Source organism: Aulonocara sp. 'chitande type north' Nkhata Bay, linkage group LG5 (assembly GCF_057382095.1).
Source record: "Aulonocara sp. 'chitande type north' Nkhata Bay isolate Kocher_YH1m ecotype deep benthic linkage group LG5, A_spYH_male_GT1.1, whole genome shotgun sequence".
Classification (NCBI taxonomy): domain Eukaryota; kingdom Metazoa; phylum Chordata; class Actinopteri; order Cichliformes; family Cichlidae; genus Aulonocara; species Aulonocara sp. 'chitande type north' Nkhata Bay.
In genome coordinates, this window is record NC_141348.1 from 25,351,828 (window position 1) to 25,373,510 (window position 21,683).

Consider the following 21,683-nt stretch of genomic DNA (forward strand, 5'->3'; position numbering starts at 1 on the left):
TTTCCTGTTTTGTTTTCTTCATTTTTTGTTTAAAAAATGGTACAAACTGGATAAAATATACATGTGAGTCAGCTTTCAATTTTGTTCATTTAGCTTTAAAGGAGACCTTTTATACCCATTTTCAGATCAGTTTTTTTCATTATTGGAGGTTATTTATAACAGACCTTGGTTAAACCCCTCAGTTCAGCCACAGCCTTTTTTTATTTTCCTTTAAGACAAACTTTTTTCTGATTGGTTGAACATCAAAATGACGACATTTTTACAGCAGTTAGGAGGAGCTGCTCTGCTCACAGTCAAAGCTTTCTTACTTTATAAGTCATCCTGACTGTCAACGGTTTGTCATGTTGGTCGCGTTATGTGTTGAAGCCTTTGCTTTGGATTGCTAAATAAAAACATGGCATAGACATTCAAGGGTCATGATAATGTTGCTTCTGCTGGAGTCTTTATATTAATTCTGTCTGACACATGTATATTCCAATCCGGATGCTAATCTCACAGATCCCTTGTTAATGAACGGTGAACAAAAACAAATAGATAAATAAATATCAGCTACGTCAAAGAATTATAAGTTGCAAAGCTTCAGTTTCTCACAGGATATAAACTCTAGTCTCGGTTAGTGTTCTGTGTTTGACCCACTAATGCACCACATCCTCATCCTGTTGGGGCTCATATGACTCTGTAAAGTCATGAAGGGAAACTTCTCTGAGGACATGAAGTGAAATTTTTTAAAATGAGAACTGAGACAAGTATTTTAAAATATGGACATAATATGACTTTAAGGAATGAAGTGAGGCATGACAGACTTTATTATTGTAGTGCCGTTAACATGCAACATTTTCAGTGCAATATGTGATCACTAAATGAATACCCAAACAAAAATGACAGCCAGAAGTGACATTGCTATCTGATTACTGTCAGCATATTACTTTCATTGTAAATGTTTAGATCAGCGCACCAGAGCTTTGCTGAGGTTCACAGAGCTGTGAGAGCTGCAGTTCTGACTGAAGACTTCATGCCTGAGTCTAACATGAGTGTCACAATACAAAAATGTAATGATTATATCACACTGATTGAAAAAACGTATTCATAATATGCCTAAAAGAGTACATCATAATGGTAAAACAGCAAAATGCTTATTTATAGTATTTTTAAAGGTTTATTCTGATGTTTCTATAGTAAATAAACTACAGTCAGGACACGAGGTGGAAGGTTTCAATGACCATGTACCAGCATCTTAAAAGTTCATTAATAATTTTTCGTCCTGTCATTCTAGTGAATAAGCACCTCTAAGAAAGAAAAAAAAAAGCAGCACAAATTACCAACAAACACTTTAACTATTCTGTACCAACGCTGTAGCTGGCTGTATACACTCTAGTTATATTGGTGAAGGTTTTGAAAAGTGTATCATAGCAGGTCTGTGTGACATGGGTTTTACTGTGGCCAGCTTGTGTGACACTGTGAACACTGTGGTTTTTCTGAAAGCAACTTCTCCTAATGACATTTAATCTAAATGAGAGTCAGAGCAGTCATTCAGACTGTTGTAGTCTGTTCTGCATATTCACATTGTTCTTTTAATCATGGCTGATCTCCTGCTGCTAGTCGTTCTCATGTGTAAGTTACACTTCTTATCAGGTTCATTCTATTAGGTGTTCATGTTAGCATGTTTCTCTTGTTTGCCTCAGATGTCTAACACTAGTTTAAATTTTTCATCTTTTTATTGTTAAATTAATTTTTTATTTTCTTCCTTCCTCCTTCAGATTCTTTTAATGAAATTAAGGCACAAGGTCAGTCTCAGGTTCATGTTTACTTTCTTTTTTGTCTCTGGAGCTTCTCTACAGTTACTCAGCTTTGCTCATCATGAATATTATTTGTGTAACTACATGCACTGTTTATATTATGTTTCAATATGTTTCAGTCAACTATGTTTAAGACTTTTTGAATCTATTATTATCTCAGTGCTTACTTTACCATTACATACAATATGGGGCTAAATCTATTTGATTAATCTAACATACAGTCTAAGGAGCTTGGAAGGAAAGCATCTGGGCTTCTTACATTTCTTTAAGTCTATTAAGTCCTTCATCTTTAAGTTTTCAAGAAACTCAAAGAAGATGAAAGACTTAAAGAAACTTAAAGCAGTTCAGACACTTTCCTTCCTTAGACTACGATGGGGTGGCTGTAGCTCAGAAGGTAGAGTGGGTCATCTGCTGATTGGAAGGTTGGTTTGATCCCTGGCTCCTCCAGTCTGCATGCCAAATATCTCTGGGCACGACATGAACACCAAGTTTCTCTCCAATGCATCATTCGGAGTATGAATGTTTGTAAATGTTAGTTAGAAAGCCTTTAAAAGCATAGAAGAAAGTACTTGGGTGAATGTGGCATGTTGTATAAAGCATTTTGAGTGCTGACATAAACTTTAATTTTTCAGATCTTCGTCCACCTAAACTGACAGTGAGCCCGCTGATGATCACAGAGACAGACTCAGTTACGCTGAACTGTCAGAATCCTCTTCCTATCTCTGAGTGTTATTTCATCATTTCAGGATATAAAATTGATAAAACAGCTCCTTGTCTGTGGACTCTGACAGGATCTGAATTTCTGTCATGGACACATGAAAGTTCACCTGTTACAATTGAAGTGACCTGTTATTACCTTTTAGCATATAAATCTCCAATGAGTAACATGTCAGCAATCACCATACAACGTGAGTAAACACTGCTGTAGTGCAATAATATGAGGATGTTTGGCTACAGAGAAAAAAAGAAATCTGCTCTCAGCTTGGGGGTTGTACGAGGCGTGAGCAAAATCTGCATGTGAAGCCGACATAAATATTTAAAATAGTAAAACTCCTGGAGCAGTTTCTATTATCAGATTTTATTGTCAAGTAAATTAAAGATTTGTTTATTTTACTTGAGAAATGTTTATTTTTTTTAGCTCCTCGGCCTGAACTGACAGTGAATCCACGGACGCTCATAGAAACAGACTCAGTCACAGTGAACTGTCAGACTCCATCATCTGTTTCTGTGACTCAGTGTTTTTTGTACTTTGTGAGAGGAAAAAAATCTACATCCATCTCCTGTCAGCAGAGACTTAATGGAACTGAGCTCCTCTCTATGGCAGAGCAGAGCTCGTCTGGTGAGGTTGAAGTGACATGTTTTTACATGACAGAGCGTAAAGGAGGACAATACCAGTCTCCTCACAGCAACACATCTTCAATCAACATACAAAGTAAGTGATTAAACTGTCTATATTATACCTCAGTATATGATGGACATAAGTTCTTCAGTTTTTCCAAAGAAGGAAGCTAAAATGATGTTAATAAAGCTTTATTTAATTTAGAATTAACTAATCTTAGGAGGGATGTATAAATTCATTCTTAAATAAATTGTCAATTGGTTGAATTGATTTAAGTCTAAATGCATTTAGGACCAAATTTCCAGTGAGTAACATGACAGCAATCATCACGTAAATACTGTAAATACTGCAGTAATGTATTAATATGTGAATGTTAAACTACAATATTAGTACAAAACAACAAAGGTGTTCTCAACTTGTGGGTGTGTGAGAAAAAATTATCATGTGCAACAGACATGATAATTAAAAAAAAACAACCCTCAGAACATTTTCTATTGTTAGATTTTATTTTCAAATATATGAAACATTTGTAATTTAACAAATGTTTGTTTTTAGCTACTCGACCTGAACTGACAGTGAATCCACGGATGATCACAGAAACAGACTCAGTCGCACTGAATTGTCAGGCTCCATCATCTTTTTCTGCGACTCAGTGTTTTTTGTACTTTACAAGAAGAAGAAACTCTACACCCATCTCCTGTCTGCAGATTTTAAGAGGAACTGAGCTGCTCTCTTTGATACAGCAGAGTTCACCTGCTGAGGTGGAAGTCACATGTTTTTACATGTCACAACATAAAGGAGAACAATACCAGTCTCCTCACAGCAACATATATTTCATCAGTATACAAAGTAAGTAATCATACTGTGCTGGTCTATATTATACCTCAGTATAGGATGTGCATAAGCCTTCAGTTTTTTCAAACCAAAGAAGACACATAATCAGATGTTTCTAAGTCTTTAATTACCTTTAAATGTAACAGGTATTAGGAGGACATACATAATTTCATTCTTAAAAAAATGTGCATTTGTTGAATTGATTTAAGTCCATCCAGGAAGCAGAATACTCAGTAATGATAGATGTATTTGCATTTGTATACTGCATTCAGTATTATGCACTGATATCAGATGACAGCAAAACAATATTCTTTTGAATTTATAAGTTAAATGTTAAGTGTAAAACATTGACACTTTGCAGTTGTATGTCAGTATTGCAGTAGTGGAAGGAAAATGCCTTCTGAGGTGAATCCACAAGAAACTCAAATAATGAAACAATCACAACACCATCTTCTGTTATTGCAGCTGAAAAAAACACTTTGACCTCTGCTCCTCCTACTTCTATAAACTTCACAAGTGACACAGTCACGAGGGACACAACTATTGGTAAGAGTATTACAAGTTAATAAAAATGCGTAGGTCAATTGTTGTGGAGTGTTTTGACATTTGGTGATATTTGTTCATTTCAGTAGACTTAACTTCTACAAAGCTCAGCACTAAAAGGACTACTTCTTCTGTCACTACACCAAGGATATCTTCAGGTAAATGAAATTTCCTTAAACTGTATTATTAGTCATACTAAAAGCATCTTGCTTTTGAATTTCAGTATTTATTTCCTATATGACATTCAGGATACTTTGCTTAACAAAAATGGGAAGTGAGACTGAGTCTTGCCTGTGGGCTGTGTTTTTTCTAGTACCTTTTAAACTTCTACCTGTAATTGCAACTGGTTTTGGTGTAGTCGTGGGCGTCATCTCACTGGGAATGGCTCTAGTGTGTGTGAAAAAAAGAAGTGGTAAGGACAGTAACAATTCCTTATTTCATGTAAAGCATCAAACCTTTCTATATGCATGTTTATATGCTTTCCCACAATTTCCAAAAGTGTTTATTCTGCAGAAAATGTTCCCCAACAATTTTATATGGATGAGGATTAGTGCTGCAAATGTTTAACACTGAGCTCATTGTAAATCCTTTCTATGTTTAATCTAAAGTAGAGTTGGATGTCTCGAGACCAGTCTCGAGACCACTTTTACGTGGTCTTGGTCTCGGTCTTGGTCTCGCTGTTTCGGTCTTGCGTTCACAAATCGACATAGTGTTCGGGAGATTTGGAGTCAACCATCAGCGGAGCGGGGGGGTGGCTTACTGGGCTTAAGCCCGGGTCATTTTTTCAGAAGCATGGGGTCTTTTGGAGTGTAATTTGTTAGTTAGATGCCTGACTGACAACTGTATAAAACAAAAACAACACACGAAGCACAGAGCGCACCGTCGTAAATTCCCCCTAATTTTGGTATGATCCGAGCTCAGGCAGTAGGCGACTGAGCACAGCACCCATGCGAGTTTGCTGCAGACAGAGGAGAGCTTAAGTTTGACCAGGTACCAAAGCAAGTCATTCGTACTGTACAAATAATGTAAATATGACGGTGTATCACAAAAGATTGATATCAAACTGATCACTTGGTTGCGTTACTTGCTCTTCGATTGAATCAACAAATGGATAAATAAAAAGCCGAACAACAATGCTTTGGTAGAATTAAAAAAATAAGTGTAGTGCAGGTCTATGATGATTTTTAGTGCTGCTATCATCTAGTTCTGATTCTGGTTCTGTCTTGGTTAAATCCTAAGTAGTCCTGATTTTGAACTGTTGTTGTCCTGTTTTAATTCTGGATCAGTTCTGGGTCTGGTTGAATTGGGGTTTAGTCCCTGTGTCTTGATACAGCCCCGACTTTGTTCTGCCTTGCTGCTTAATTAAAAAAAAACTAGGCCCTCCAAGGTTTGGAGGCCTATCTCCACCCACCACCACTTCCCCTGCCGGTGGCGGACTCCCTCAGGTGTCGGTGTGTTGGTGGTTCTTTGTGTCTGGGGGTGGGCGTCCTTGGCGGCCGCTTGTCGGGGCCTGGGGCCTGGGGCTCGCTCGGGCCCCCTTTGGAGGTGGGGTGCCCCCGGCCTCTCGGCCTGGGGCTCGGTCACTCAGGCACAGCTGGGGGCCGGCGGAGCTCACAGGCGCGTCACTGCAACTCCCCCTGACTTCTGCTCCGCGGCTGCTGGGCGAGCCCTCATCTGGGACTCTCCTCAGCTCTTACTGGGACAGTGGAGCGGCTGCCCCTCTGTTGGTCTTCCATGGTCTCTTGTGTTCTGGGGGCCTCTGGATGTCTGGAGTTTTGATCTCCTCCATACCCACTTCACACCCTGGAGGACGGGGCTGTGGCCCCCCCACACTCCCTAGCAGATCATTACATGGAGAAACCTTTGGAATGCAAGCATGCTGATCCACACAGGTATGCACACATGGGTATTCACAGACGCGGACTAAAGCTTTCTTGGCTGCTGCCTCAAAGCACACTGTGCGCTGTCTATCTTGCGTGCTGCACAATATCGTTTATTATTTAGTAAATATTGATATCTATGACTAGCTAGTTTATTGTGATGGTGCTTTGTTTTCTCTATTATTATGTTGTTCTTTGTTGTTTGCTGTCTCCTCTGTTTGTTTGTTTTTTTTGTTTTTTTTTTTTTTTTCTCCATACAGGTGACCCAGGAGTTCTTTTTTTTTTTTTCTCTCTCTTCCCCCCCCTTCTCACCGTCTCTTCTCCCCTTTGGTTTTCTTTCTTTCTCTCCCCCTCTTTCTCTCATTCATTCCCCCTGTCCTATTTATTAAAAAAAAAAAAAAAAAAAAAAAAATGACAAAGGATGAACTGAAGCTCTGCCATCACGTAATGTCGCATACTGCTGTTTCTGATGTCATTTAGAAAAAAAACAAAACAAAAAAAAAAACTAGTTTAAGGTGTCCTGCATATGTGATATTTATTTTTTTCCTATATGAAGTCATTCTTTTTTTTTTAACAAAACTCAAAACAGAGCCTAATAATCTTTCAGTCATTTCTACCCTCACTTAATTTCCTTTCGCTGCTCAGCTCTCACACAGTGGCTCAGCTATGCAGTTTAAAGACTTTTTTTTGTCTCAGTCTTGGGCTCGTCTCAACTTGGTCTTGTCTTGGTCTCAATACCCTCTGGTCTTGGTCTTGTCTTGGTCTCGGATTAGGCGGTCTTGACTACAAGTCTAATCTAAAGTGATACATTGATTCTTTAAAATTATGTTTGTCGAGTTTGTTCAGTAATTACAAAAAAACCCAGTGTTTAATAAGGTTAGAAAATACGCCTAAATTACAAATTTATGTATATTTAAAAAAAAAAAAATCAGAGCTGAATTAAAACGCACAAGAGCTTTGTTCAGAGTCAGCGTTAGCTTGTCCTGCACACAAAACAACCAGTTGCAAACTGCAGGCCTCTCAGCTTAACAAGCTCCAGTTAACACACCCATGAGAATGTCTATGCCCATATAGATTTCAGTGGGTCCAGTTTCAAGTAGAATTCTGCTTCCAGAGTCAACAGGCAGCTGCTGTCACGAAATGCAGTGTTTTTTCTCATACCTGTTTGCGTCCATCCAAACAGGTATTAGATAAAAACACTGCCATTTTGTGGCTTCATGAAAAGCTAATGACAGATGTTTGACGAAAGCAGAGATATCACTTTACTTTCATATTTATTAACTAACAATCACATGACAATTAATGCTTATCTTTTTGCCCTGATGTAACATCACTGTCACATCAACTATGTGTTGTAGCCAATGTTGTTGTTGGGGCTTTTTCTCTTGTGGTAGTTTTTTATGAGTTTTGCCTTTTGTTGTAGGTGATTTTTCAAGCACAAGAAAAACTGACAGAGGAGGATGGGTACTTCTTCTTTTTCTTTTACATTTTGTTAGTTTTTTTTTTTTTAAATAAATTTCCCTGTATCTAATAATAATTCACGTTTTTAATTGCTAGTCATTCTTACTTCTTCTTTTCTCAATTTGCTCTCTTTTTATCAAATAAGATGTCTCCAGATGATACTGAAGCCTTCAATATGACCAATTTAGTCCCTGGTGATGACCCACCTAAAGGTGAGCTGCTGTATTTCCTCTGTTTCCCTCAGCAGGAGGGAAACAGAGGGCTTAAATAGAATAGAATAATCCTTTAATTGTCCCACAAGCGGACATTTGCTTCTAAATACACCAGTTGTTCCCAAAGTTTTCTACCTCATAAAATATATGGCTCTTAAAGTACCACCCTGATGACTAACATTAAAATACAGTAGTATAGGCCTATTTAACACCATATATAGTTTACACAAGACAATTTTACTTCTTACATGAATGTTATTTATTTTAACTGTCATAAACAGGATGTGACAAGTAATAATAATAACAACTGTACTGCATTAAAACATTTAAAGCAGATGGGATATACGGTCTTTGATTGATGACTTATGAACCCTGCTTCCAGGTCCAACCTACTCTACGTTTATTAAGGCTGTTTTGTTTTTAACATGTTTTAATGCTTTGTATCTTGTTCTATTTACCGTATTTTCTGCACTATAAGGCGCACTTAAAATCCTTTCATTTTCTAAAAAAATCAACAGTGCGCCTTATAATCCTGTGCGCCTCATGTATGAATTCTGGTTGTACTTACTGACCACGGACCGATTGTATGCGCTCAAAAATCTGTCAAAAAATGTTTTAGTACTACTTTGGTAAGCTACAAAGCCGCACCATTTGATGGATTACGGCTACCGTAGTCCAGAGCCTCACGGAGTAATCTGGATCCAAAACTCTGTTCATTTCAGGTCCCAAAGTCAAACAAACACTGAGAGTTAAAAACTGTCTGAATTCTTTCATCTGTGATAAAATGATCAGAGTTTCTGCTTTACCAGAAGTAACAATTAAGTTTAATGTCCAGGCATCCATGAAAACAGAATTTATTAAATTTAACAGAGTTAGAAGTTAGCAGGAAGTTAGCCTAAATGTGATATGCCATGTTCTGACAGAGAGATTTCTGAAAAAATTAAAAAGGTACAGCTCTGCTATCACTTCCAACATAAATGAAGACAGAAAACTAAACATCAGTGTAACTCCGAAATGACAACACAGGCACGGCTTCTTCAAGATGGGCGCTTCGCTGCATTTATTGAACGCCGTGAAAACTGCAAACATAAAACACAAAGGCTTTAAGCGCTTTAGTCTATCTAAAGTAACACTTGTGCTTTAACAACGAAAATTACCCCGTGGCCACCTGCCACTTCGGAGGTCCTAGAAGAATACCTTTACAGTCTTGTGCATTCTAAATTAAAACATAAAATAATTAGAACACCATACATTACAAATTTTCACAATATTACAATACAGTTATGGCAAATGACAAATACCTTGTACAGCTGGTAGACTAACCCGGCCTTTGCAGATAGCTCGCTGAACTCCTTAGCGTGATTATTAAACGTGGGCTCACAGCCTATACTATCACGCCCAAACCTCGCGATAATAGCGGTGTAACAAAACTTGTTCTTTGTGACAAGATAAACACACCCTTACAATATTGACCACAGACACGTACAAGCAAGAACATTTTAATTGCTGGAACCATCTATTAAACTTCTTTATACATAAGCCATTTCTGTGACACTTACAATCAGTGACTTTTGTAGGGTAACTGAAGTTGGGCTAGCTGGTATATAATGATGTGCTACATGATATCTAGTGACACAGCTATGTTAGCATAACATAACCACAGTTATGTTGGTGAAATTAGTGAAAACATGTCACTTCCAGCCAATTTTAAATCAAAATTTCAAAGAAAGACTGGTCTGGACCAGGTAATGTGTTTAGCAAAGGTTACCATGGGAATGTAGGTGGTAAAAAGAGATCCACTTTTGTGACACTAAAATCTCTGAGTTTAGATTCAAATTACCTTGCTCAGTCAATAACCTTGCTTCATAGAACACTCCTCAGACCTTTTCCTATTTCATACACATTACATTTTCATGTATAGACATACAAAGTGAAAGAAAGGTAACTCTGGATCTGTCTTCTGGTTCTGTTGCAGGGTCTGATCATCTAAACAGAAAAGAGTCTCAAACTGAGAATGTAAGTGAAACAAGTGCATCCTCAGTATTGAACTGACTACAGAGATTACTATTTACAACAGAGAAGATACAGATGCAAAAACCTTTTTGCTCTATTTTATTTCTAGTCTTCTGTATACCACTTGTACTCCACCATCCCTGAGGAGCCAGATGAAACACCTACAACGAAAACAGAACTGGCGTACAGCACTCTACAGCCACACTGAAGCATATGAAAAAATACTGAACTGGAAAAAAACAAAAACAAAAGATAAGACTATATGGCCATTACACACTCAAGCCGTATAGACAAGGCAGGAGATGTTTTTCTTTTTTTATGTAGGAATCTCACCTGGATAACTTTTCTACTTCAGCTTTCAAATTGTATTAAAGACAACAATTTTCAAAAGATTAACATACATTTTTTTATTTTGGTGTCAGCCCATAGCTTTGTATTAACAGTGCAATGTGTGTTATTCAAGCAGCATTTGTGTTTTTCTAACCTTTTTTCCCCAAGATTTATTTTTGTTTTTATTTTAATAACAAAAGCTGTTACAGAATACTCATGGCACATAGTAAATATCTACAACTCATTACAATATAATAAGTTATTGTCACTGCAGAAACAAAAGTGTATATTTTTGTATCCATGCCATTCAAGGATGATTTCAAGCATCAGAAAACCAAACACCAAAAATAATCACAATATTGGTAATTAAGACAAAAAAGAATAGGTAGGATTGGAGTAAGACAGTAAGTGAGGCAAAAAATATATATAAATAAAAAACAAATAAATCAGCAAAATCAAAAATGAGAAAACTCATTATGTGGACCTTCCCACCCACCCTCCAGCCTTGTATTGTTCCTAATTTCCTTTCATTTATATATTTATACAGTTTAGTATCACTTGTTTATATTAACTCTTGTGTACAGGAATCAACACACTTCATGGTACAGCTACATCGTTGAGTTAAGCCAGAAAAGCCTAGTAGGGGATTAATTTAAGGCAGACCTGGGAGGTTTTGTATCACTACTATAGTCTGTCAGGTCCAGAAAAAGTAGTGTTGCTAAGAATGGGCTCTAGATTTAAAAGAAGGAAAACCAATAAAGGAATTAAGCTGATCTTAACTGATTAACCATTAATTTGGGCATTCTAAGAACTAAAATCACTAAAATCAGTGAGAACTCTAATCTTTTGACTAAGTTATTAGTTTAATGAGTCTCATAAAATACACTATTGATTTGAAACCAGTTAATGATAATTAAAATCACAGTTGAACCTCAATAGCCAGTGATGTTGAACAATTTTGCATAGCAAAGATTGGCAGCATTCATTCCTATACAACATTAAGAATGAAGAATGTTATGACTGCCATCGTAATCTTGAGTGCAAATCTAAGTGTGCAGGTGCCTTTCTGTCATTGGTGGATGTAGACCAGTGGATTTATCCTCGGCGCACCCTAACTAGTGGACCCTTTTGTTACTTGCTCGTTGCTGTTGCTTTATACTAGAGTATGTAGGGGTAGATTGCCTTTTTGTTTCTTTATAGTTTTCTCCAGTTTTTCTTACTTAGGGAGGTAAGTTTTTGTCTTTTGGTTTAATTCTGTTCAGTAGGTAAGTTTGTTCAATCCTGAAGTAGTCTCCCTTTTTTTGTTTGGCATTAGGTCCACCCTGAGTTGTAATCACCCATATGGAAAAGAAATAGTAAAAACTTATATGTGATTACTCATGAAAGTGGCCACTTTCTCATTACTTTCATACATTGTTTTAGTAAGTATCCAAAACATACAAGTTTCATTATATAATTTTTCAAGAGATCTTATATCTGTTTTCACTCTTATATGCTTTTCATACAAGTTTCACACAAGACAGATACAAACTTTATAAGATTTATATATATCTTTTCCATATGGGCAGTTCTTCTTTTTGTGTTAAATAACCTCAGGAATCATTCTATTGTAAATAAATCATTATCAAATGCTATCAGTTGTGTGGCGTGCTGCTTGGGGTCTGACGAGGATGGATTTCCTGTGTGTTATGTTCTGGCCACCCCTAGATGTGTTGTAACAAGAATATATGAGTATGTGAGAGAATTTCTTCACTATGTGTGACCATGTATAATAATGTATGTGCTAGGTTAATAGCCCAAGTTGTTAGTTGGCATACAAGACCTTGCATATGTCTAGTATAGACCAATTAAACTAAAATTCAGGAGCAGACCCATTACAAATATCACCATTAAATGAATTAAACAACTTGAGTTCTCCTAAAAGTCCATGTTCTTAGCCGTGTGTTGTGAAAAGCTATGTTTTGCCCAGGTGGTTTACGAGTACGTGTTTCAGCCATTGGTCAGGGCACAGCTTCATGAATACAAAAACTGCCTTGGTGTAAGAAGGAAATAAGTTCTATAGTGACCATGAGAAATGCACCCAGTCCACCAGATACGCATGCAGCATCTGCATGCAGATATTGGAGGGAAGATAATGTATGTATAGTAAAGAAGTTTCTAGTGAACGGGGAAGGTATAGTATGAAGTACATTGGAGGCTGCTTCAATAACACAAACAATTAAGCGACTCTAGGTGGCTAATATGCATTTACATGTAAACATGTTAGTCTTTTTTTTTTTAAACACTTTCTTGTGATTATTTTCATTTTGGCTTGAAATAAAACACCTCCCTCTGCTGGTGCTGCAGCTTACTGAAACTTCTGCATGTGTGTCCATTTAAAACTCCACATACATGTAATGAATAAAATGATACTTCTTCCAATAAAAAAAGATTATTGTTAAAAGACAGAACCAGCCAGGCAAGGTAAAAACTAGTTTAGTCTCTGGCTTCAAACAGCTTCTCCTGTGCTCTGTCCCCTTGCTTCCTGTGTATCCACACACAGTTCTCATCCTTTCTGTCTCCAAATTGTTATTCAAAAATTGTGATTATTAATTGGCAAGACTAAGGAAAATGGCGATGAGGTTAATTTCTTTCTCAGTTGCAGATTTTATTTAACAAGATCGAGCAAATACTCAAAATAATAAAGTAAGTCCACTAATAAGATAACATAAAGTTCAGGCATATAGCTTACAATTAGGGATGCGCGTGACTAGTTGACTAGATGATTGATCGTTGTTGTTGTCACTGGTTGGAGATTGCTTCATTATCTTGTTATTCTTTTATTGCAACATGCATCACTCATAATGCACAGCACAACACAACACACTTTTCAGTCTTGATTTAGTATTTTTCAGATGTTAGGACATGTTTTGTTCCTCTGGACACAGATACACAAAAGCACACGTGCACGTTCACACACACACACACACACACACACACACACACACACACACACACACACACACACACACACACACACACACACACACACACAAACAAAACAAATTTTAAATTAGGGAGTTTTTTCTTAAATATTGCTGGCTTTAAAACAAGAACAATCACAATAAAACCATTTTAAAATCCACATTGTATTTCTGGTAATTTTTGTGATGTCCATCCATCCATCTATTTGCTTCCGCTTATCCTGGAGCCTTTCCCAGCTGTCTTAGGGAAAGAGGCGGGGTACACCCTGGACAGGTGGCCAGTCTGTCACAGAGCTAGCACATAGACACAGACAACCATTCGTGCTCACATTCACAACTATGAGCAATTTAGAGTTTCCAGTTAACCTATCCCCACTAAGCACATGCCTTTGGACTGCACAAATCTATTTTATTCATGTTCTCTAAAAGCATACCATGAATAAAAAGTTGGATTTGTTTGCTTGAACAGATACGTAGGCAGTAGATTATGAAATCTTTCTTTAAAAAATGAACACCTCACATAAAACCTAAACATATGCAGACCACACAAGTGGGAGAACAACTCTGCATAGCTAGCCTCTATTTCTATACTTTGCATTTATACTAAAATGATTTTGTCATCATGTACGTTAGTGAACTTCTGTGGTTTTCTAGGAGAGTTGTTAAGCTACCGAGCGGATTCATTCTTTTTAAGGTTGAGCTTTTCTCTTGAGCTTTTTTCTTTTTGAAGTGAGGAAATAAAATCCTAACAGCACCCCTCTTTTGGTGTCAGAAAGCTACTGTTGTGGTTTTTAAAAAAAATTTGTTTCTATCTAAGTTTCTAATAAAACTTTATAGGGGTGTAGAGAGGGGTCATTTTAAAAATCCATTAAAATTTGGCTTACACCCACCAAGATCTTCATGGTCACCTTAATGATTTATTGGTCAAAAACTGACAGAAGGCTTAGAAATTATAACTTAGAAATTATGATTCAAACACGTGCTGTGTGTATGGTTAAAAGATGAAAAATATCACGTCAGATTTGACCATGGTTCAAAGCGATATCAATGTTCTATAGCGCTATTTAAAACTATATTTCTTAAAGTACAATGTTGTACTGACAGCATATAGGGGAATGATGTGGGGATTCTAACTGTCACCTTATTTGTCACGGTTCTGGGTCATGTTGACCCAGCTTTCTGTTTTTCATGCTTTGGTGTTTTTCTAGATTATGATTTGATTTATCAGTGATACTGTTTTGATTATGATTAATATTTAGTAGGCTTTGGTCAGTGTCAAGTCTGTCTCTCTCTGTCTACGTATTGTTTGTTCTGTTCTTATAAGATTCACCTCAGCTTGAAGGTCCACCTTGTGCCTCTTCTTTTTTGGATTCCAGGTTTGTTTTTTTCCCCAGCTTTTAGATTCTGTGTTTCTGTGGTTTTAGATGAAACAGAGGTCTCCTGCATTTGGGCCCTGTCTCTAGTTATCTGTAACAAATGCACACAGAAAACATACACATAGAATAAAACATATATAGAACTTCATGCTCTGTTTAATCTTTTTATTGTTGGACATTATTTAAAATAGGTCTCAGTAAAACCCCTGAGTTCAGCCACAACCTGTTTTAGCATCCTCTTTTTAGACACACTTTCTTCTAATTGGTTGAGCATCACAATGACGAACGGCAGTTCAAAGTTCTGTGAGTTTCTGAGTAATACAATCTCTTCTTAGCTATGCTGCTTGTCAGTCTGTTGTAATGTGTTGACACCTTTGCTATGGTTGGCAAGAAAAAAATAGCATAGATCTTAATGCATGAGGGCCATGTAGCTGCTGCTGAACTAGCATGAACTCTGCCACACACATATGTATATGCCAAATTGTATTTAACCTCCCTTTGGAATAGTTGATGAACAAACAAGGAAACTACACTCAATTACAGATTAAAGAGAAAAAATAGAACTTTTAGGATGGAGATATGACAATACATTTAGACATGGTGAGGGGAAAACTAACAGTAAATACATGTGAGAGGGCAACAGCCAGGTCCACTCGCACATAATCAAGTCTGTTCATTTTGTAAAGATCTGTGAGTACTGGCAACATGTATTAATGAACCTAAAATAAGCCCTGAAGGACATCATGTGAGATAACATGTCAGTTAATTAGAGCGACTGTGAAAAGTTCAATTGAGGAAAACTTTGACATTTTAGTAAAAATGCTTACAGTAGTTATACTCCTGTTAAGTGGTATAAACAGTGGTGTGCTGTGACTTTTACAGAAAGGTAAGCAGCGACTATACCCCTCTAACCCCTGCATAAAATAAAATAAAGCTTCCTTTGCTCTTTAACAAGACAAGCTGGTTCAGATTAAAACAATATTGCTCTGACAGGATCTTGCTTGCTTCCTGGACATCTTCTCCTTTCTCCTGTGGATTTGCAAATTGTATTACTGCTATAGTTATCAAACTTTTTACTACTAGCTGAAAACTATGTTAGTTGTATTAGATGTGACAGAATTTGTTAGAATAAAAGAAAGTTACTATGAAAAAAAAATTACTACACACAAATTGTATTACTGGCAAATTTTAGAAAAGTATCAAAAATGTAAATATTTATTCTGTAGAAAAAAGTTATATGGTTCAGTGTTAGTGCTGCAGATATTCAAGATCTGACATTTAAGAACGCTTATAAACTGTTCAATCTACAGTAAAGGATCATTATCTATAAATTATATGTTTGTAGTGTTTGTGCAGTGAGAACGAGAGTGGAACCTCAGCTCAGAAACATACCTAAATCCTGATTTAAAAACAACAAAAGCAACAACAACAACAACGATAGATTACGTACATTTATAAAAACAACAAACAAAATAAAAATCTAGCACGCTCTATAACAAGCCAGTCCCATCTAAAACCTGAGGTTTATCTACATTGTGGATGCACAAACAACCTGCTGAAAGCTAAAGGCCTCAGCTTTAAAAGTGTCAGCTCACGAGAACGCCTACCCTCATACAGATTTAGTTGGCTCTGTTGTCAAGCTGCATAAATTCAACTTCCAGTGAGAATGGCCGTCTTAGGCCACAAGATGGCAGTGATGTGGATGGATGCAAACATGCGTAAGAGAAGCTTTATCACAGAAAGCTTTTTAAGATAAAAGTAGAGCTGTTGGTTGTTTAAATTGATGTCTGTTTTCTGTTTTGTTAGACAAGCAATGCTTGCCTTGCTTGCTCTGATGTGATGCCACTGGGTTTAAAAATAATACCACCCTTGCATTTCTATATAAAGCTACAGCCATTACACTTTTGGGATCTTTGTCTAACAGGTTTCAATAGCTATGCACCAGCAAAAGTTCACTAATAATGTACTCAGGCCAATATAATAGCAAGTCTCTTCAAAAACACTCAAAGTCTGTGAATTATGGAGATTTTGATGTAGATGTTATAAATCTATTATAAAAAACATGATAGCAAAATAATACTTCAAACTACATAATATTAAGCATTAGTATGATATTAATAAATACTTCATCTGTTATAAAGCATTACGCCTCTTTAGCATGACATTTATACAAATGAATATAACATGGAAACAAAGTAAAAGAGAGTGCCGCTGTCCATTCGGTTTTAACAAATGGTGCTGGATGGGGATAAATATAGCATGAGACATGAGTTGTACACACTCAAAGAGGAGATTCAGGAACATTTATGTAAGGAATAATTACATTGAAACCCTTCTTGGGGAGTTTAGTGTTAAGCTAGCGCTAAATAGCCTTATAGCTGTGTTCTCTGTTGATGCGTTGGTATGGCAGACTCTATATTTCAATATTGATGGGTGAACTTGACTTCACATTCCATTTACTGCTCTTTTGGGTTGTTTTAAAGGTTTAATGACTTGGAAATTTTAAAAATTAATAATCACTTTTTTGAGCTTTGGATGCCAGGTTACTTTTTTCTCATGTTAATATAAAGGCCATTGCACGCCAAGCATGTTGTGAAAAAGTAACATGAATTTTGGATCTAAATTTGTCATGTAACGATAATAAACACTTAATTCATCCTTTAAAACCCCAAAAGTTGATTCTGTTTATCTGGACGTAACGCTTTCAGTGGGAGAAACGTTTCGTTAATCATCCAAATGACTTCTTTAGTCTCAGCTGTCTGCAGGTTTCTCCACCCTTATAAAGACTACATTTGCATAATGACTGAAATGTACATGAAATTACATACAAAAGAACATTAAGAACAGGTGAGCCTGTGAAATGATAAAACTTTTGAGACTCCATTGAAATTTTTTCTTTGGGATTCTCCACAATGAAGGAGATGCCAAGCCACCCATAAACCTGATTCACACCAAACCTCCTTATCCTGAGGCAATGGTGCCAACTCCTCACTAAGGAAAATCGCTATTGGCTGTTCTAAAAGTTGCTAGAAGTTGCTAAATGGCATCATCGCCTAATTTGCATAATTGGTCATGCTTATATAATTGTAACAGACATTGTAGGGGAGAGAAATAACATTGTGGAAGGACATAAGTGAGTAAAAAACACTCACTTATATATTTAGAACTACAAATTAAATTTTGCAATTATTGTGTTTTTTTAATGTCACAATGAGGTCACACAAAACACTGAACTAACAACAAGAAACTGCTTGAATTAACCATAAATGACATCATAAAATAAATACTCATGTTTAGAAACTTCTATTAACGCACGCATATGTGTAAATGTGAATCTAAACACTTAAATCATTAACATAGATAGACTTTGGAAACAGTTCCTAAACAATGTATTAGTTCTTGATGTAATACTTTATTCTGAAATAGTTAATCCATCATTTATAAATTATAAAAATGCTGTCATTTATTAGTTCTGTATGAGCTTATTAATCAAGAATAAACCAATGCTCAATAGTGTGTTGTTTTTAATAAAGTGTGACCCAACAGAAATGAATACACATAAACCATGTGTGTGTTAGCCAACACAGGGATAGAGTTTATCTAAATATATCATAGTTAAATGGGTTGAGGCTTTCAGTCTATCAACACAGGTCTATGTGAAGTGGGTCTTACTGTGACCAGTTTGTGTGATAAACTTTTGATCCTGTGATCCTGTGGTTTTCCTGAAAGTGAGTTCTCACATGTCATGTAAGGCAGGTGAAAATCAGATTCATCAGAGAGACTGCTGTAGTCTGTTCTGTACACTCACTTTTTATCATGGCTGAACTTCTGCTGCTAGTCATGCTTGTGTGTAAGTAAATTTTTTTCAAATTGGATATAACTTGATGTTGGCTATTCCATTTATATCTGAGTTATTTGTTGCTAGTTTGTACTTTAAGTTTTATTATCATTGCATATTTTTCTCTTTTTAAATTTCCTCAACAGATTCTTTTCATGACATCAAAGCACAAGGTCAGTCACTATGCTTTTCTGTCACCACTATATCCGCTGTTTACTTTGACTATTTTTGCACATTATATATTTCACCTGTGCATCTGAAGTTTCATGTTTTATGTGAATAATTTTGGATCTTACAAAAACATAACCAAAACATTTGGCTAGTTTTCAAAATGTTATTATATTTAAATGTAACTTAGCTGAACACTTACTTGTCCCTGTACTGATGGTGTTTACAGTGCATTAAATGTCCCACAATGACCTAAGAGAAAAATATATTTTTTGAATTTGAATGTTTAATTTTTATTGTAAAATGTTCTGTTGTGTGACAGTTTGGCTATGAAACAGTTGCCAGAGAGACCAGAGAGAAAAACTTTGATACATTGGTTAAAAAAATGCTTATTTACTTTCTTTTGAATTAAGTTTTACTAATACTTCACTATTGCTAAAGTGTGTTGTTATGAATACACTGGTAAATCGCTCTGTAGCTGTTAGTCAACACTGGGGCAGAGTTGGGCACAGTCTAAATATATTATAGTTAAATAGGTTGAGGCCCTCTGGACAGCATTGTATACTAATGTCACAGTATTAAGCATTATTAAGGAACAGTTTTAGTAAGGTATAAGCAAGTGCTTAATTCATCATTGTGTATTGTGTCTGTGTTTACATAAAAACACGACCAGCTGCTAACTCTCTAAAACACTGTTGCCCAAAGCCCGATTGGCTAGTGAACTGAAATTATCCATCCATCCATCAGGTTGTTTATAGCTTGACTGCAGGATTCTCCAGCATTTTCCACTAAAGGAGTTTGAATCACTGCTTAAATCCTTAATAGAAAAAGGAAGATATGACACAGCAGTATGGTAAATAATAAGTGTTTATTATAAACAGTTTCAACACAAAAAGATGGCAACACCGCTCTATCAGAGACCTGGCCTTATTTATTTTATTTATTTATTATTTATTACCCTTTATTTAACCAGGAAGATCCCATTGAGATTAAAAACCTCTTTTTCAAGGGAGACCTGGCCAAGATAGGCAGCAGCAGGTGTCTCACAGTTACAGAAATTACTCACACACAGGCAGCAACAACACACATGCAACAATAAGTGAAAGAATACAAATAAAATAAAATAAAATTCAATAAAATTCAAATAAAAATAAAAAAGTCAGTTAAAATGACAATCAATCTAATTGAAACAGTTGCATGTTATGGACTTGGCCTCAAGGATTCGTAGTTTAGATTTAAAAGCACTTAATGAAATGAATTCAGTCATTTTCCATTCCTTCTGCAGTTTGTTCCAAGCCAAGGGTGCTAAATGGACAAAAGCTCTTTTACCAAGTTCAGTTCGGGCAAATGGAACAGAAAGCAACAAGTAACCATGCGGACGAAGAGAATAACGACCAGCATGTTTCATTACAAGCAGGGAACATATATAAGAAGGCAGCAATGTGACTAAGGAGACGGAAGAAGAAACAAACAAGACAGAGAAAAAAAAACCCAAATAAAATAAAATAAACACACTTCTGCGGCCTACAGGACCAACCTACTCACTGGTAGCAGCAATGAGGCCCGCAAGCCCACACTACTCAATCTGGAGAGAAGGAAGAGAGAAAGAGAGGACAATTGTTTCTGAGACAATCTGGTGTGGTGGGTATATCAACTATATTGAAATCTGATAGACTGTACTCAAAAACATCGCTGAAATCATTAGGCAGACACTCACTCACGGTTATGCATGGTTCGGCGATGAAGAATGGGGTTCCGAGTCTCCGTTGTTGCACAAAGGTTGTGGTTTTTCTTGTTGTTGTTGTTCTGGGAGTACAACATCGCGTAAATATTCTAAAAGCATCAAGGGGTCTTCATGGGGTCCATAGTGGGAAGGGGTTGTGTGATTGCTGTGGAAATATACGTGTGTTAAAAACATTTTATATATATATATATATATATATATATATATATATATATATATATATATATATATATATATATGGATGACATGAAGCTGTATGCCAAGAGTGAACGAGACATCAATTCACTTATCCACACTACCAGGCTATACAGCAATGACATTGGAATGTCGTTCGGACTGGAGAAGTGTAGTCGGATGGTAACAAAGAGAGGGAAGGTAGTCAGAACTGAAGGGATTGAACTACCAGAAGGCAACATTGCAGACATAGAGTACAGTTAAAAGTACTTGGGGATCCCGCAGGCGAATGGGAACCATGAAGAGGCCGCTAGAAAGGCTGCAACCACCAAGTACCTGCAGAGGGTCAGGCAAGTCCTGAGGAGTCAGCTGAATGGTAAGAACAAGATCCGGGCCATCAACACGTACGCCCTGCCCGTGATCAGGTACCCTGCTGGGGTAATAGGCTGGCCAAAGGAGTAGATAGAAGCCACTGACATAAAGACAAGAAAGCTCCTTATCATGCATGGAGGGTTTCACCCCAAGTCCAGCACCCTGAGTCTGTACGCTAAGCGGAAGGAAGGGGGCCGGGGACTGGTGAGTGTCAGCACCACAGTCCAGGATGAGACAACGAACATCCAAGAATACATTGGGAAGATGGCCCCAACTGACCGAGTGCTCAGTGAATACCTCAGGCAGCAGAAACCCAAGAAAGAGGAGGGAGACGAGGAACCATCATGGAAAGACAGGCCCCTGCACGGTATGTACCACCGGCAGATAGAGGAGGTGGCTGATATCCAGAAATTCTACCAGTGGCTGGACAAAGCCGGACTGAAAGACAGCACAGAGGCACTAATCATGGCAGCACAAGAACAAGCTCTGAGTACAAGATCCATAGAGGCTGGGGTCTATCACACCAGGCAAGACCCCAGGTGCAGGCTGTGTAAAGATGCCCCATAGACAATCCAGCACATAACAGCAGGGTGCAAGATGCTAGCAGGCAAGGCATACATGGAACGCCATAACCAAGTGG

At 37.0% G+C, this 21,683-nt stretch overlaps 1 protein-coding gene across 1 annotated transcript; it reads left to right on the forward strand.

Annotated features, from left to right (window-relative positions):
- Nucleotides 1-1,577: 1,577 nt before the first annotated feature.
- On the forward strand, nucleotides 1,578-11,996 carry LOC147330720 (uncharacterized). Its single transcript, XM_086294068.1, has 11 exons — nucleotides 1,578-1,611; nucleotides 1,758-1,784; nucleotides 2,429-2,704; nucleotides 2,935-3,228; nucleotides 3,691-3,984; nucleotides 4,435-4,515; nucleotides 4,826-4,924; nucleotides 7,816-7,856; nucleotides 7,999-8,065; nucleotides 10,041-10,081; nucleotides 10,188-11,996. Exons 1-11 carry the CDS (start codon nucleotides 1,578-1,580, stop codon nucleotides 10,284-10,286), a joined length of 1,353 nt encoding a protein of 450 aa, XP_086150194.1. The 3' UTR covers nucleotides 10,287-11,996.
- The last annotated feature ends 9,687 nt before the right edge of the window (nucleotides 11,997-21,683 follow it).